The sequence below is a fragment of the Desmodus rotundus genome, chromosome 12 (assembly GCF_022682495.2).
Source record: "Desmodus rotundus isolate HL8 chromosome 12, HLdesRot8A.1, whole genome shotgun sequence".
NCBI classification, from domain to species: domain Eukaryota; kingdom Metazoa; phylum Chordata; class Mammalia; order Chiroptera; family Phyllostomidae; genus Desmodus; species Desmodus rotundus.
In genome coordinates, this window is record NC_071398.1 from 2,034,264 (window position 1) to 2,047,032 (window position 12,769).

Here is a 12,769-nt window from a genome sequence, read left to right on the forward strand (position 1 = left end):
TGTAGCCCCGCCCGCGGGCCGGCAGAGGGCTCCTCGATTGGCCCGCTCCTAGGAACCTAAGTCTCGCGTATTTATTGGCTCTTGCCCTGAGCTCAGGCCTGACGGACCCAGGCGCCGAGCAGTCTCTCCACAGTGGGACAGGGCGGGGCGGTACTGAGAAGCTGGGACTCGCTCGGAGGAGGAAGGAAATAACAAAAGGGAAAGGCAGGGGTTTAGCGAGTCGGTGAAGAACGGAGGACGAAAGGAGAACCACTTCTCCACGTTCGTGGTGGCGAGTGCGCTCAGGTGCGCATGCGCAAAAGGTAGCCGCTGATTGGTGTGTGGGGCGGCCTCACGTTTCCGTCCAAACCAATTCGGCTGCAGCAGAGGGGTGGGGCCCGTCCTTCACTGGCGGACGCTTCCTCTGCGCGCGCGTTTCGTCGCTTTGCGGTGGTGCGCTGGAGTCTTGCTGGCGCCTTGCTGGCGCCATGGAGTCGGGGCTGATCCCGCGTTTAGCGCGGCGCTTGGGAATTGCGGAGCCCGATGTACTGAGGTGAGTCTGGCAGCGCACGCCGCAGCGGCCCCGGGCCCCTGAGCCGCGCATCTCTCCCGCGGGATGTAGGCCGGCAGCCGTCTTGTAGGAGGTGGCGGGGGCCGGCTGTGGACGTCCCCCGGAGCAGCTGGCTCCCCGGCGTGCTCGGCGGAGGTGGCGGGCGAGAGTCGGAGCGCTGCGGTCATCCCTCAGCTAGTGGTCTGTTTGCAGCGGCAGACAGACAGATGGGAGACAGGCCCCTCGGAGGTCTCTGTGTTGGCCAGAACTACGTAGAAAGCAAAACAGTGGGGGCCGGAACCACGAGGACACGACCTGCAAAAAGTCTTGGCGGGGTGGGGGGTCATTTGCTCTAAGACCCGAATGATAGAAGGGGTCCGCCTTGGAACGATGCGGGGAGAGCGGCCCGAGCACAGGTAACAGCAGCCTGTGCCAGCGCGCCGGGATGGGGAGGACCGTGCGCGATCCGGGTCTGGAGTGAAGGAAGCCTTGTGAACGCGGGCAGCAGGCCGTGCCCGGGGCAGCCCGTTAGGGAAGGCGCGCTTATTAAAAGACTCGAACCGAGGCCGCTTGGACTCGGTTACCATGTAGAGCTGCGGTTCTCAAGTGGGGCTCCTGCCCGGCGGCGTAGTGTCATCTCCGCCCTTGTTGGGAAAGCACTTGTTGTCTCGGTCCCGCCCCACGCCCGCTGCTGGGAAAGGCTGAGGGTGAGACCCCGCGCTGTTTTCACACGCCGCGAGTGATTGATTGCCCGGCGCATTAAAGTTTGCGGACCCCTGAATTAGAGGCAAAAAGGAGGAGCCCTGGCACAACCTGCCAGCGTGCGCGGTCCTCCACGCCGGTCCCGGGAATGTGGGGAAGGGAGAAGGGTTATCTGGGGAGCAGGTGAAGAACCTCCTTTGCCTGGAGGTAGCCCTGAGCACAGTGGGGTCTGGGGCCGCGGCGCCCCTGCCCAGAGGGTGCGGGCTTCCCCCGCAGCCCCACAGGAACTTGCCCAGGACTCGGGCTCGGAGTCAGGTCCGCGGGCTGGGTTCAGTTCGCCCAAGTGTGGGACGAACTTCTGGGAGAGACTCTAGTGACCGCGTGGCTCTTGTGTCCAGGAAAGCGGAGGAGTACTTGCGGCTGTCGCGGGTGAAGTGCGCCGGGCTGTCTGCGCGCACCACGGAGACCGGCCGGGCGGCCGTGTGCCTGGACCTGGCAGCGGCCTGCGCGCGGTGCCCCCTGGACAGGGTAAGTGGTCCCGGGGGTCTGAGTGACCAGACGTCCGTTTCTGGTTGGACTAGGCCCCGTCCCGGCTCTGGTGGTTCGGGAGTTTCCTGGCTGTTACGTTATTACTCTAGATGAACTTTAAACCATTTTGTCAGGTTGGAAGGGGGGAAATGTTTTGCAGCATTCTCTGTATTCTTCACTGTCTCATTTCCCAGGCCGCCTCCTAAAGCCCACACTTTGAAGCCCCTGCGCGTTTCTCCTTTGTGTCCCAGGGGGTGAGAGCACAGCCTAGGGACATGGGGGGGCACGCGTGGAGACCAGATCTCGCACTAGCCTATGAGCCTCCAGGTTCCTCATCTGTGAGGCAGGAATTCGAATCCTGTGGGTCACCGTGAGGACTGAGCAGTGCACGAAGTGTCACACACTTAACGCCATACCGGTCACATAACACGCTCACTGAACGGGGGCATTAGCAACGCCCTTGGCTCCCAGCGGGTGGCAAAGGCACCGGCTTCTCCTTACCACGAACCTCGGCCTGCACAGCTCTCTCAGCAGATGCTGCACTTGAATGACTAACTCTGGGCTTGTCCATGCAACCAACGTCCTTTCTCAGCCTGGAGGTGGGGCAGTGGCGGCTCTCATCTGACTTGGACTGCCCTGCCCGCCCCCCTGCCCACCTCCTTTGTGACTGTCCAGGCAGAGCAGGTTTTTCCGTGTGGTTGACCCTCCGTTTCTCCTGGTTTCCCTCTTTCCTCCCCTCCTCCGCGCAGGGAATTGCACGTGGCACCTGGGTGGCAGCCTGGCTGCAGTGGTGTTGTGTGTGTGAAGTGTCTGTGCGTGTGCGTGTGCGTGCGCGGGCTGCAGACCAGGCGAAGCTCAGCCTGTAGGCAGAGACGGGTCCCAGAATCAGCTTGGAGGGGTGGAGGCACCAATAGAGCTTACGGTTTGTGCATGTGTTTCCTTTCAAAGGCGTATTTAACTAAACTTTCTGGTTTGAACAAGAAGATGTATCAGAGCTGTCTGAAATCTTTTGAGTGTTTACTGGGCCTGAATTCAAGTATCGGAATAAGAGACCTAGCGGTGCAGTTTAGCTGTACAGAAGCGGTGAGCCTGGCTTCAAAGGTGCTGCAAAGGTATGAGGCCCCAAGGGCCTTCACTGAAGTGTCTACTAAAATTAGCCAACGTCATGCTGATTTTCAGTGTTAAAAAATAACCAATGTGCTCAAGTGACAGGACACATATCTCATACATTTTTAAGTTCTGATTTGCATTTTCCGTCCCTTTGAATCACTATTTTCTAACGAGTAATTCTGCTAACTGCCGTCCCGCAGCTACGAGTCCAGCCTCCCCCAGACGCAGCAGGCAGATCTCGACTTATCCAGGCCACTCTTCACGGCAGCCGCGCTGCTCACGGCCTGCAGGTGAGCGTCTGCGCACACTTGGGCGGCCACGCTTCACGGGTGCAGTTCTCACTCCTGGGTCATACTTCTAGGCTGATTGATTGCGGCTCGGCCTGCTTTTCCATGTAAACAACACGAGGAACAATGGCCAAGTTACCAGACTCTCAGGTTGTCCCACAAGGCAACTGATGCCTCGAAAGTGCTGTCCCCAGAAGCCCGCTTGCTACATGGTGGCCACCCGCACAGCCTGAGCGTTCCCCTTTCGGGGTGTACCTCTTGTAATTGACGAAGCCTGTCATTCAAACAGCGGGCATTTGTGGTTTTCCATTAAAAAAACAAAACAATCGTACTAGTCTCAAGAACTAATTTATCAAATTCTTTTGTAGGATCTTAAAGCTAAGGGTGGATAAAAATAAGATGGTAGCCACATCCGGTGTGAAAAAAGCCATATTTGACCGCCTGTGTAAACAGCTGGAGAAGATCGGGCAGCAGGTTGACAGTGAGTATGAATTCCGTATTCAAGAACGTGTCCTGTGAAGATGTAACCCAGCTGCTAAAACTCCAGTATTTTCAGACGCACAAAGTGGTGCTTTCTGAACTCTGTGTTAATGTGGACCCGATACGTTCTTGGTGAGAATTGTTTTTTCTATCGTTCAGTTAAAACAGCTGAGTCGTTTTCATAGAGCCTGTCATGCTGTGAGCCCATGCCTGGAGAACAGATCCTCTGTTCACACGCTTTGGTGTTGAACGCCGGCCTCCGTGCACGTCAGGTGGACTGGAAGTGACTCTCCAGTCTGACCAGAGAAGCCAGAGAGTCCTCCTTTCTCCTAGTATTTGGTCAGTTAAGGATCTAGTTTGTTGGTGGTGGTGGTGGTTTATTTTTAATATAATTTTACAGAGAGAGAAACATCCGCTTGTTTCTCCACCCATCCACACACTCACTGGTTGACTCTTTTATGTGCCCTGACCAGTGATCAAACCCGCAACCCTGACACGTTGGGACAGTGCTGTAACCACCTGAGCCACCCGGCCAGGGCAGAGTCTAGTTTTTGTCACCCAAAATACGTCCAAATACTAAAATTGAGACTAGGAGATAAATTAACCTTGTTGACACTTTTTTTTCTTAAAGGAGACCCTCAAGGTTCAGGAACTCCACCGTGGAAGAAAAAGAAGACAGCAGCTGAACCTCCAGGAACACGGGGTAAGGCGTGTTGACGTTGCACGGACGAGCGTGGAAGGTGTGGGGGTGGGAACATGCAGCGTGCAGCCTGTGCTGCACAGTTACACACGTTAACGGGGCGGGGGGGTGGGGGGCGTGTCATTGAGGACACAGCTGCAGCCAGACTGGGCTGGAACCCTGCCCTCCTACTCCTGGCTGCTGTTTGAGGGGCACCACTTAATCTCTGAGAGCCTCGGCTCCCGGGTCTGTGACAGGTGCGCAAGCTAGGTCCCGCAACCTAGAACTGCGGGGAGGGCTGGATGAGGTGCTCTGGCTGCCGTGCCTGCGAGGGGTTACCTGCTAGCACGGCGCCTCAGGTGGGAGAGCACAGAGCAGAAGGCTGGCATGTTCACCGTGGCCTCCACTCTGCACTTCACTGCCCTGTTCCCCGTCACCTTCACAGTTGGACACTTGAAAGAAGCCTACTTGTTTTTACGTCATCTGTAAACATAAGAATTTTGAAATGCTTTTGAAAATTTTCTCTCGCAGAAACAGAGACGGTAGTAGAGATCCCATGTAAACCACAGCCTGCTGAAGAGCAGCTGCTGGACTACGAGGAGTGGAAAAGGAAGATTTTGGAAAACGCTGCCAGAGCACAGGAGGCCGCAGCAGAGTGAGTCCCGCGTGCAGACGGCCGTGGGCCACACACCAACTCCGCTCAGCAAAGGTGCAGGTGCTCTGGAGTTTCGTTTCAGCTTTGAGAACCAGGGTCCTAAGACTGTCACCTTAGCATCAAGGACACCAGCACAGGGGCCGAGTTCCGGGCAGCAGGCCAGCCCCTGACCTGGGCAACACATGCACGAGCTCAGCCCTGGTCCTGGTTGGCGCAGCCGCGGCTCCCGCCCGTCTGCCTGCACACAGAGCGGGATGGGGGCCGTGGTGCTCTCTGAGCAGAAGACAAGGCGCCTGTCCTGGCCTCAAACACTCAGGCTGAAGGGAAGCTCACAGATTTTACTTGAGTTTTTGTGTAAGTTTCTTGGTTTGACTAAAGCAATATATGGTACAACCTAGTTAATAAATGTGATTTTCATATGTATTCAAGTTGCCTTTGTCCTCACTTCGGGGGAGGCCTCGCCACGTCAAAAGCCATCCAGGACGGCAAAAAGAAGCCCAGTGGCTGCAGGCCGAGCTGTGCTGCTCGGCAGAGCACAGGCCCGGGGGTCGGGCTGCCCCTGTGCAGCTGTGAGCAAGCTGCTCCCGACCGGGGGTCCGTGGGACTGAAAATGGCGCCCACGCTCACTGGGAGGAGAGCCAGTCTGGGCTGTCAATGTAAAGCATCCGGCACAGTGCCCGCCCGCACACAGTATACGTCGCACTAGAGAAACGCGTGTGCACCATGCTGGACGCCAAGCGGACCGAGGGCTACTTCCTTTCATATCCACATGCTGAGAAATGTAACCTCACCAAATGCTACTTACTTTAAAACTCCGGGAAAGGGCCCTTACGGAAGGTAAGTTGCTATGGACTCTGACTTATGCCAGACGTGGTTTTAACTAAAGTCCACATGGTCCAATTAAAGATTTTAATATTTTGGATGCGGCTAAATGTTAGAAACCTCAGACTGGTTATCAATACCAACAGTGGCCTTGCATCTGCTCTAAGGCACCTACCTGTCGCCCAACCTGGGGAGCTAACCCGGGTACCTGCCTGCCCTTGTTAATTCTGGACACGGAGCAGCCGCACCCACAGGGGTGTCCAAAGTAAGCGTAGGACTGTGCGTGGGGCCGCACCCCAGCCATCCTGGCTGCACTCGGGCTGCAGGATGGCCACCCTGTGGCCCATGTGCCACAGCCAAGTGCTCCCAACTCAGCCGTGCCCAGCCAGCCCCATGGGAGAGGGGGCGGAACCACACACTGGCCTGTCGGTCCTGGCTCTGCCCCTTGGACCCTAAGGAGACTTCAGAGCCTTGAAGAGCTTGGTTTCCTCACTCACAGGGGAGGCATTACCTTGTAGCGCCCCGTGAGGGTCTCTGTGCTTGTGAGGTGCGTGGCGCAGGAAAGCATTCCCTCAGTGGTAGCTGCCCTTCACGGTCGGAGCTAAAACGGACACGTGAGTCCTTTCCTCCTGTATTTTAAGAAGGTATGCGATCTGGTGCCACAGATTAGATTCTAGCTTTGGATCAAAAGCAGTCTACTCCTCAGGTAAAGTTAAGCAACTTCACCTGTTTTTCTCAGTGTGTAAAATACCTATGACATGAAACCTACCCCCCTAACTATTTGTGAGTGTGCAATTGGATAGTGAGCTCTCCAATGTGCAAAGCCGAGCCCCCGTTGAACAAGGCCCCTCTTCCCCCAGCCCTGGGACCTCCCTTCTCTTCCTGTCTCTGAACTCCACTACGTACCTGCATCAGTGGGATCCCACGGGGTTTATCCTCGTTTCACTGGGCACAGTGTCCTCGAGGGCCTCCGCGCTGCAGCATGTGTCGGAATTTCCCTCGTTAGGCTGAACAATAGGCCACCACCAGACGGTCCCATCTTGCTACCCCTCTCTCAATGGAAACTTGGGTGGCTTCGGCCTTTGGGGTATTGTAAATAATGCTGCTGTTAACAGTGGTGTGCAGAGAGCCGTGTGCAAACCACCCCTCTTCTTCCAGTTCTTCTGTATGTATGCCCAGGAGTGGGATTGCTGGACCAGATGGTATAGCTGTATTTTTAAATTTGTATGGAACTTGCCCTTGCAGTGTGGCTCGGTTGGGGCGTCACCCACTACATCAAAAGGTTGGGGGTTCGATGCCCGAGTGGGAGGCAACCAATCGATGTTGCTCTTTCTCTAAAATCTGTATTAAATATAAATATATTTTTTTAGTTTTTACAGAACCTCCACATTCTGTTCCACAGTGGCCGCCGCAGTTTACATTCCCACCAGCGGGGCCCGGGGCTCCAGTGTCTCCACGGCCTCGCCAGCGCTGGTTTTCTGGGCTTTAACATCAGCCAACCTACGGAGGGTGAGGTGAGAGCGCACGTGGATTTGATCTGCATTTCCTGCTGGTCACTGCACACTTCTTCCCGTGCTTTCAGACGCTGCTGCTCCCGTGGAATGATGTGTATTCGAGCCTTTTGTCCATTTTTGAATCGGGTTGTTTGTGTTCATTGCAGGAGACTTGGTCTAGTCCTGTGGGTGTTTTCTCCCGGTTCTCCGGGCGCCTTCTCACCGTTGACTCCGTGAGAGCAAACCGAACTGCTGTCCGACTCTTTCCCCCTCTGGGCCTTACAAATATGTGGCGGTAGTTATTTTGATTCTCTGGACTTGGTTATTTCTTAAATTACTGGAGGGTGGGGGAACTGCTGTAAAGCAATCTTGTCCAAATGCCCTCCTAGTGCAGGAGTTCTTTCTACAGCAGCTTGTCAGCCCATTCACACTCGATCACCACTGACCCAGTCCATCTGTTTCCTGTGGAAAAGGCTTTTGGGAAGCTCAGTTCTTTAACAGCTCCTCGTGGTTTAACTGATTTTTTTAAACTATCGTGAAAGTTTTCAAATATATTCAACAGTAAAGAGAACAGCGTAATCAAACCACAAACCCATCAGCCAGACGCAGCGATTAATAAGCACTTGTCACACCGCATAACTAATATCTCCTTTTCTCCTGAAGTCACGTCACCTACAGTATCACCAACCTCATCGCCATCATCATACCTCCCAAATCAACAGAAATTCTATGGTTATCAAGTAAGCAAGTCAGAAATACATTTCCCTAGATGTCTACAAAATATCTTTCTCTTCTTCGCTCAAATGAGGGTCAAAACAAGGTCCACATCGGACACTGGAGTTGCTACTTTTTAATTGTAACAGTAATCCCTGCCCCTAGTGGAAAAAAAAAAATCAAATGTTGAAAAGTGGACTCCCCCTCTCCCCACCACCCACTTTCCACACCCGTTAAGTCCCTTGCCTATCCCAGGACACTTCAATGTGCGTGGAGGCTTTTGTCGCTCCACGAGCTGGGAGATGCCCGTCAGTTCAGATCTGCCTTTAGCTGCGGCGGGTTCCTCCAGGTGGACGTGGCAAACTGTTTATCTCAGCCCACACTGATAGGCCCGTGGAGGTTGTGTGCCTGGGCCGTTAGCACAGCCCTCCGTCCCTTGTTCACACTCTGCTGAGGGGAGGGATTCTGCAATGGGATTGCTGGATGAGCGTGTGGGCAGGACCTACTAAGCACATGTCCATCACAAAGGGCAAAGGAGTCATGGACATGGACGTGGACAGCAGTGTGGTGACCGTGGGGGACAGGAGGGATAAGGGGCCTAAATGGCAATGGGAGTAAATACAATGAAAATCAAATGTTTTTAAAAGTGGAAAAATGATTTCCCGACACTCTCCCCACTCTGCTAGGTGAGACCGGTGGCGTCTACCCGCCTTCGAGGGCCTCTCGGCCAGCAGCTCGCAGCGACTATGCGCGTCTCCAGCGGAAAAGTCCCACTCCAAACCCTGGGCACCAGTGCGTGGCAATCTAAAAAATATTTTGAGCTAAGCACAAACCAGCAACGTAGAGAACTAAAAATCTCCAGAAAATTAAAGCTTCAGTTCTGGTGGGTGTGGCTCAGTGGATTGAGCACTGGCCTGCAAACCAAAAGGTCGCTGGATCAATTCCCAGTCAGGGCACAGGCCTGGGTTGTGGGCTAGGTCCCCAGCTGGGGGTGTGTGCGAGAGGCAACCAACTGGTGTTTCTCTCCCTCTCTTTCTCCCTCCCTTCCCTTCTCTTTAAAAATAAATAAATAAAATCTTTAAAAAGAGAAAATTAAAGCTTCATAAAGGCTTTAGAACTTCAAATAAGAGAGGCGAAAATCCACATTCCCACTCACTCGTGTGGGTTGCAAGGGGACTTTGGAGAGAAACTGTAGGTGAAAAATGACAACTTGTGGGGGGAAAAATAAGATTTGGTAGATAAAGAATTCTCTATCTGCCCTGTCCAGTACAGAAGCCACACATCACATGTGGCTATTAGGCACTTAAAATTGGCTAATACAACCACAGAACTGAATTTCTAATTTTATTGTAATTAAATGTAAAACTAGATACTTAATTCAATTAGAAAATGGAGATATTTCAAACAACTTTAGTATTTTTCTGCAGTAACTTTTATGAAAACTAAATACCAATTAAGTATGTCTGATGAAAACCTAGCACGTGAATGGAAATATGTTAAGTATAAACCAAACCATACACCAGATTTTGGAGACTTAGTATAAAAAAGAGGAATATAAAGTGTCTCAATAATTTTTATGTTGATTACATATTGAAATAATGCGTTTGAGTCATTGTATTAAATAAATTACTCAAATTTATTTCACCAGGTTTCTGTTTCTGAAGGAACTAATAGAAATTACTCATTTATGCACATGGCTCATACCGCATTCCTGTCCAACGTGCAGCCGTAGGTCCGCGGGATGCATTCCATGTTTCTGGGGACAATTCAGAGCGCTCCCCAAGGACCTCAGTCGCAAAGAGGCTGAGACTTGCCCACCCACAAGATGCCCCCTGTAACCAGTGCCTTCTGCAAGCTGCCCTCAAATCAACCTTCTTCAGAGAGGTCACCAATGCTTCACAATCAAACATTTTACCAACTCTGTCTCTCTCCCCCCGACAGGGCGGATTCCAGTGGCCCCCTCTTCCGAGGTCCCGAAGCGGACCAGCTTGGAGCAGGCCTACCGTGCTGGCTCTGAACCTCTCGGCTCCCGACCAGGAAAGCCAACTTGAGAACTCCTACAGCAGCACAAACCTCCCCGCCAAAACCAGGTCTTCTGCCAAAAACCTGTCTTTATTTGGACAGAAATTCTGAAAGGCTAAGAAACTGTTGGCTAATTAACAACACGAAGTAACTACTCCAACTAAAACTGCTGCCCCAAGAGGCTGTGGAAACAGAACAAGTCATCAGGTTAGAAGTGAGGAAATGAGAAGGACTGTCTGCTTTCGAATAATAAGGTACCCCTTGTTTATCATTATGTAAGTCAGGTACGTGGCCGCACGGCCAGTGTGCATCCTTACTAACGTGGTCTGCGTTTCTCTCCGAAAGCGGCACTTGGGCCTTGTTCTCATCTCTCCCACACTGCATGTCGGTTCCCAGGCTCCCTGGACCCCCGATTCACAGCTGAGGGAGGGGCGTCAGGGGGGACCAGACAGGGTGGGACTGGAAGAGGCCGGAGGTGGGTGGAGACTTTAAAAGCACATTCAAAATGATCCTTATTCTGATTTAGCCATGATGGTTGGTATATTTTGAAACTTCAAAGACTACTAAAGGTTGCACGTTTTGATTCCCATGAGGGAGCACAGGGTAAAACAAGCAGGAGGCTCACTGCCCTAAGTCCGTGTTGCTGAACCGAGAGCAGGGCGCACAACAACACATCCGCCCACCCTCGGAGCAAATCGAACTGGCAGGAGCTCTCGGTGCGGTGGGAGATGGTGCAGCGGGAGATGCCACCGACCGACGTGCCCGGTTCCTGAATCAGCAGGTACAGAATTCCGACCCGACCCGTGCAAGCACAAGCTTTCCTACCTACGGACAGCACGCTCACACTTACCACCCCAAGTTCTTACACTTGGGGAGCAACACAGCAGTTCAAGCTCAGTGGTCTGCTAAGGCAGAAAAAAGCTCTTCAGTCACTTTTTTTACAGCCCCTTTTCTTCCACCAGGAAGGCAACCACCATCACCTTTTTTTACAAAGTAAGTGGAATCGGTATTAGCCAAAGGCCAGATGGTTTAAAATCTCGAGTCCTCGCCTCGCCACTGGTCTCAGTCACTTCTCGGCCCAGGTGAGCAGAGGGGAGCAGAGGCTTAGGAACAGGATGGGAATTTCCTTAACCTGTTGGCTGCGGTCACCACGTTGAAATGTTTCTGGAGATAAGGAGAGAAAAAAAGGAAAGAAAGCATATTTTTAGAGCAATTTAAAATAAAATAAAAGGACTTAAGCTAGTCACTTGGGTTTCTTTAAAACTGGTAAAAGGGGAAACTGAGATTTTAGCAAACTCAAGGTGAACCAGTCACGTGACTTTCGGGGGCCTGTGTTGGAGCAAGTACGAAGGGAGATCCTGCGTTACCCTTTTCTCGTGGAAACAGGGCCCACAGAGTGGAGGGTGGGGTCACGCAATCAAACCCGTGGGTTCAGACCAGCATGTTTTGGAAGGAAAGCAAGTGTCGAAGAAAACATCAGAGCGCATCCGGGTCGGGGAAGCTAGCGTGGGGCGTGTGATTCGGGAGTGCGTGTGACTTGTGTGTGCATGGGATGCGTGTGCACGGCTGCTGGGCTGGTTCTCCGGGTGAGGCACTCTTTCTGTCTTTTCAACAAGAATCTGAGTTAGTATCAAAGTGCTGGAGAGCCACGGCCCTGGAGGACAGTGGTTTCTAAGATAGATTTTATATCTTTGGTACCCAAGAGTTCTGCTGTAAACAAATAGCACGCAAAACTTCAAAAGCGAGGTTCCCCAGCCCCGCTTTCTGACACGTGGATTCACTGAGGCCCTGCGCCCTGACCTCACTCTGTCCCCTCAGGTGTCCACCTAAGTGTGGACTAAATGCTGCTTTCGTGCCCAGCGACACTGGGTCTGTGGTACTGTTTTAACTGAAGTTGACATAAGAACGTTTTTGTTTTTTCCTTAAAGAATCTTCTCTTTAGAATCTAAACGTAAGCAGAAGCTTAGCTACAACCCCGTCGAAGGACATGTTAGGGAGACAAATGCCGCCTTTGCTAAGGGAAGGAAGGGTACCTTCCACTTCCTGTGCGCCATGTACTTCTGCAGGAGGAGCTGGGATTTCAGGCCGACTTTGGACATGGAAGCTCTGGCCGGCAAATCACTCAGCCACTCGTGTTTCAGGCACTGGGTGGCGCTCATTCTGCAGCTGTGAAACCAAACAGCCATCGGCGGGGTTAGCGGCGGATCAGACTAACCACTGAGGCAGAGTCGTGCCACATCCCCAAAAGGGAGCTCCCCATGTCTAATATTCCCCTCAAGAGGGCAAGGAAGTGGTCAGCAAAGTGTCCCCAGGCTTCTGGAGAAGGACTGTGTCCGGTGGCTAAGTGGGGCATCGAGGCAGGGCCGCAGCCAGCGGTGCCCAGGGGAGCGCTTCAGAAGGAAAGGAACAGGAGCTTTGAAGGAAGCTCCCCTCTCCTTCCAGAGAACAATGCCAACCCGTTCACCTGAATTGGAATGATCTTTCCTCCCATAACCTTCCACAATCAGAAACAGACAGTGAAGGCCGGGGAACCAACAGCTGTCTCAGAGCCCCAACCCTGGCCCTCACCCGGGTGGTTCCCAATGCCTGAGGTTCAGAAAACGGGGTGGCTGCACCCACGACTCTGACATCGCTGCTGAACGCTAAGTAGGCCTTCTGCAGCCAGAGAGGACGTTTCCTGGCCTTCGTTCTGGGAAATAACACTGCACAGCTCAACTTCTCTTCCATGTTAGTCTATGAACACCAATG

The 12,769-nt window shown here is 52.9% G+C and overlaps 2 protein-coding genes across 8 annotated transcripts in view; one reads left to right on the plus strand and one right to left on the minus strand.

The window, feature by feature from the left end:
- Nucleotides 1-6: 6 nt before the first annotated feature.
- On the plus strand, nt 7-5,393 carry ORC6 (origin recognition complex subunit 6). 2 transcript variants are annotated; one of them, XM_024551561.4, is made up of 7 exons: nt 7-532; nt 1,630-1,759; nt 2,708-2,871; nt 3,070-3,159; nt 3,525-3,637; nt 4,268-4,339; nt 4,847-5,393. In XM_024551561.4, exons 1-7 carry the CDS (start codon nt 468-470, stop codon nt 4,972-4,974), a joined length of 762 nt encoding a protein of 253 aa, XP_024407329.2. In that variant the 5' UTR covers nt 7-467; the 3' UTR covers nt 4,975-5,393. The 2 variants fall into 2 exon arrangements, with proteins under 2 accessions (XP_024407329.2, XP_045044364.2); XM_045188429.3 differs by having other exon boundaries at nt 2,744-2,871.
- A 4,699-nt stretch (nt 5,394-10,092) lies between these two features.
- MYLK3 (myosin light chain kinase 3) overlaps nt 10,093-12,769 on the minus strand; it is a 33,629-nt gene continuing 30,952 nt past the window's right edge. For all 6 annotated transcript variants that reach the window (XM_045188428.2, XM_045188426.2, XM_045188427.3 and 3 more), the window contains exons 12-13: nt 12,055-12,187; nt 10,093-11,185 (exon numbers count right to left, since the gene is read on the minus strand). In XM_045188428.2, the coding sequence (XP_045044363.2) occupies nt 11,126-11,185; nt 12,055-12,187 (193 nt within the window). In that variant the 3' untranslated portion in view covers nt 10,093-11,125. The remainder of the gene's footprint in view (nt 11,186-12,054; nt 12,188-12,769) is intronic.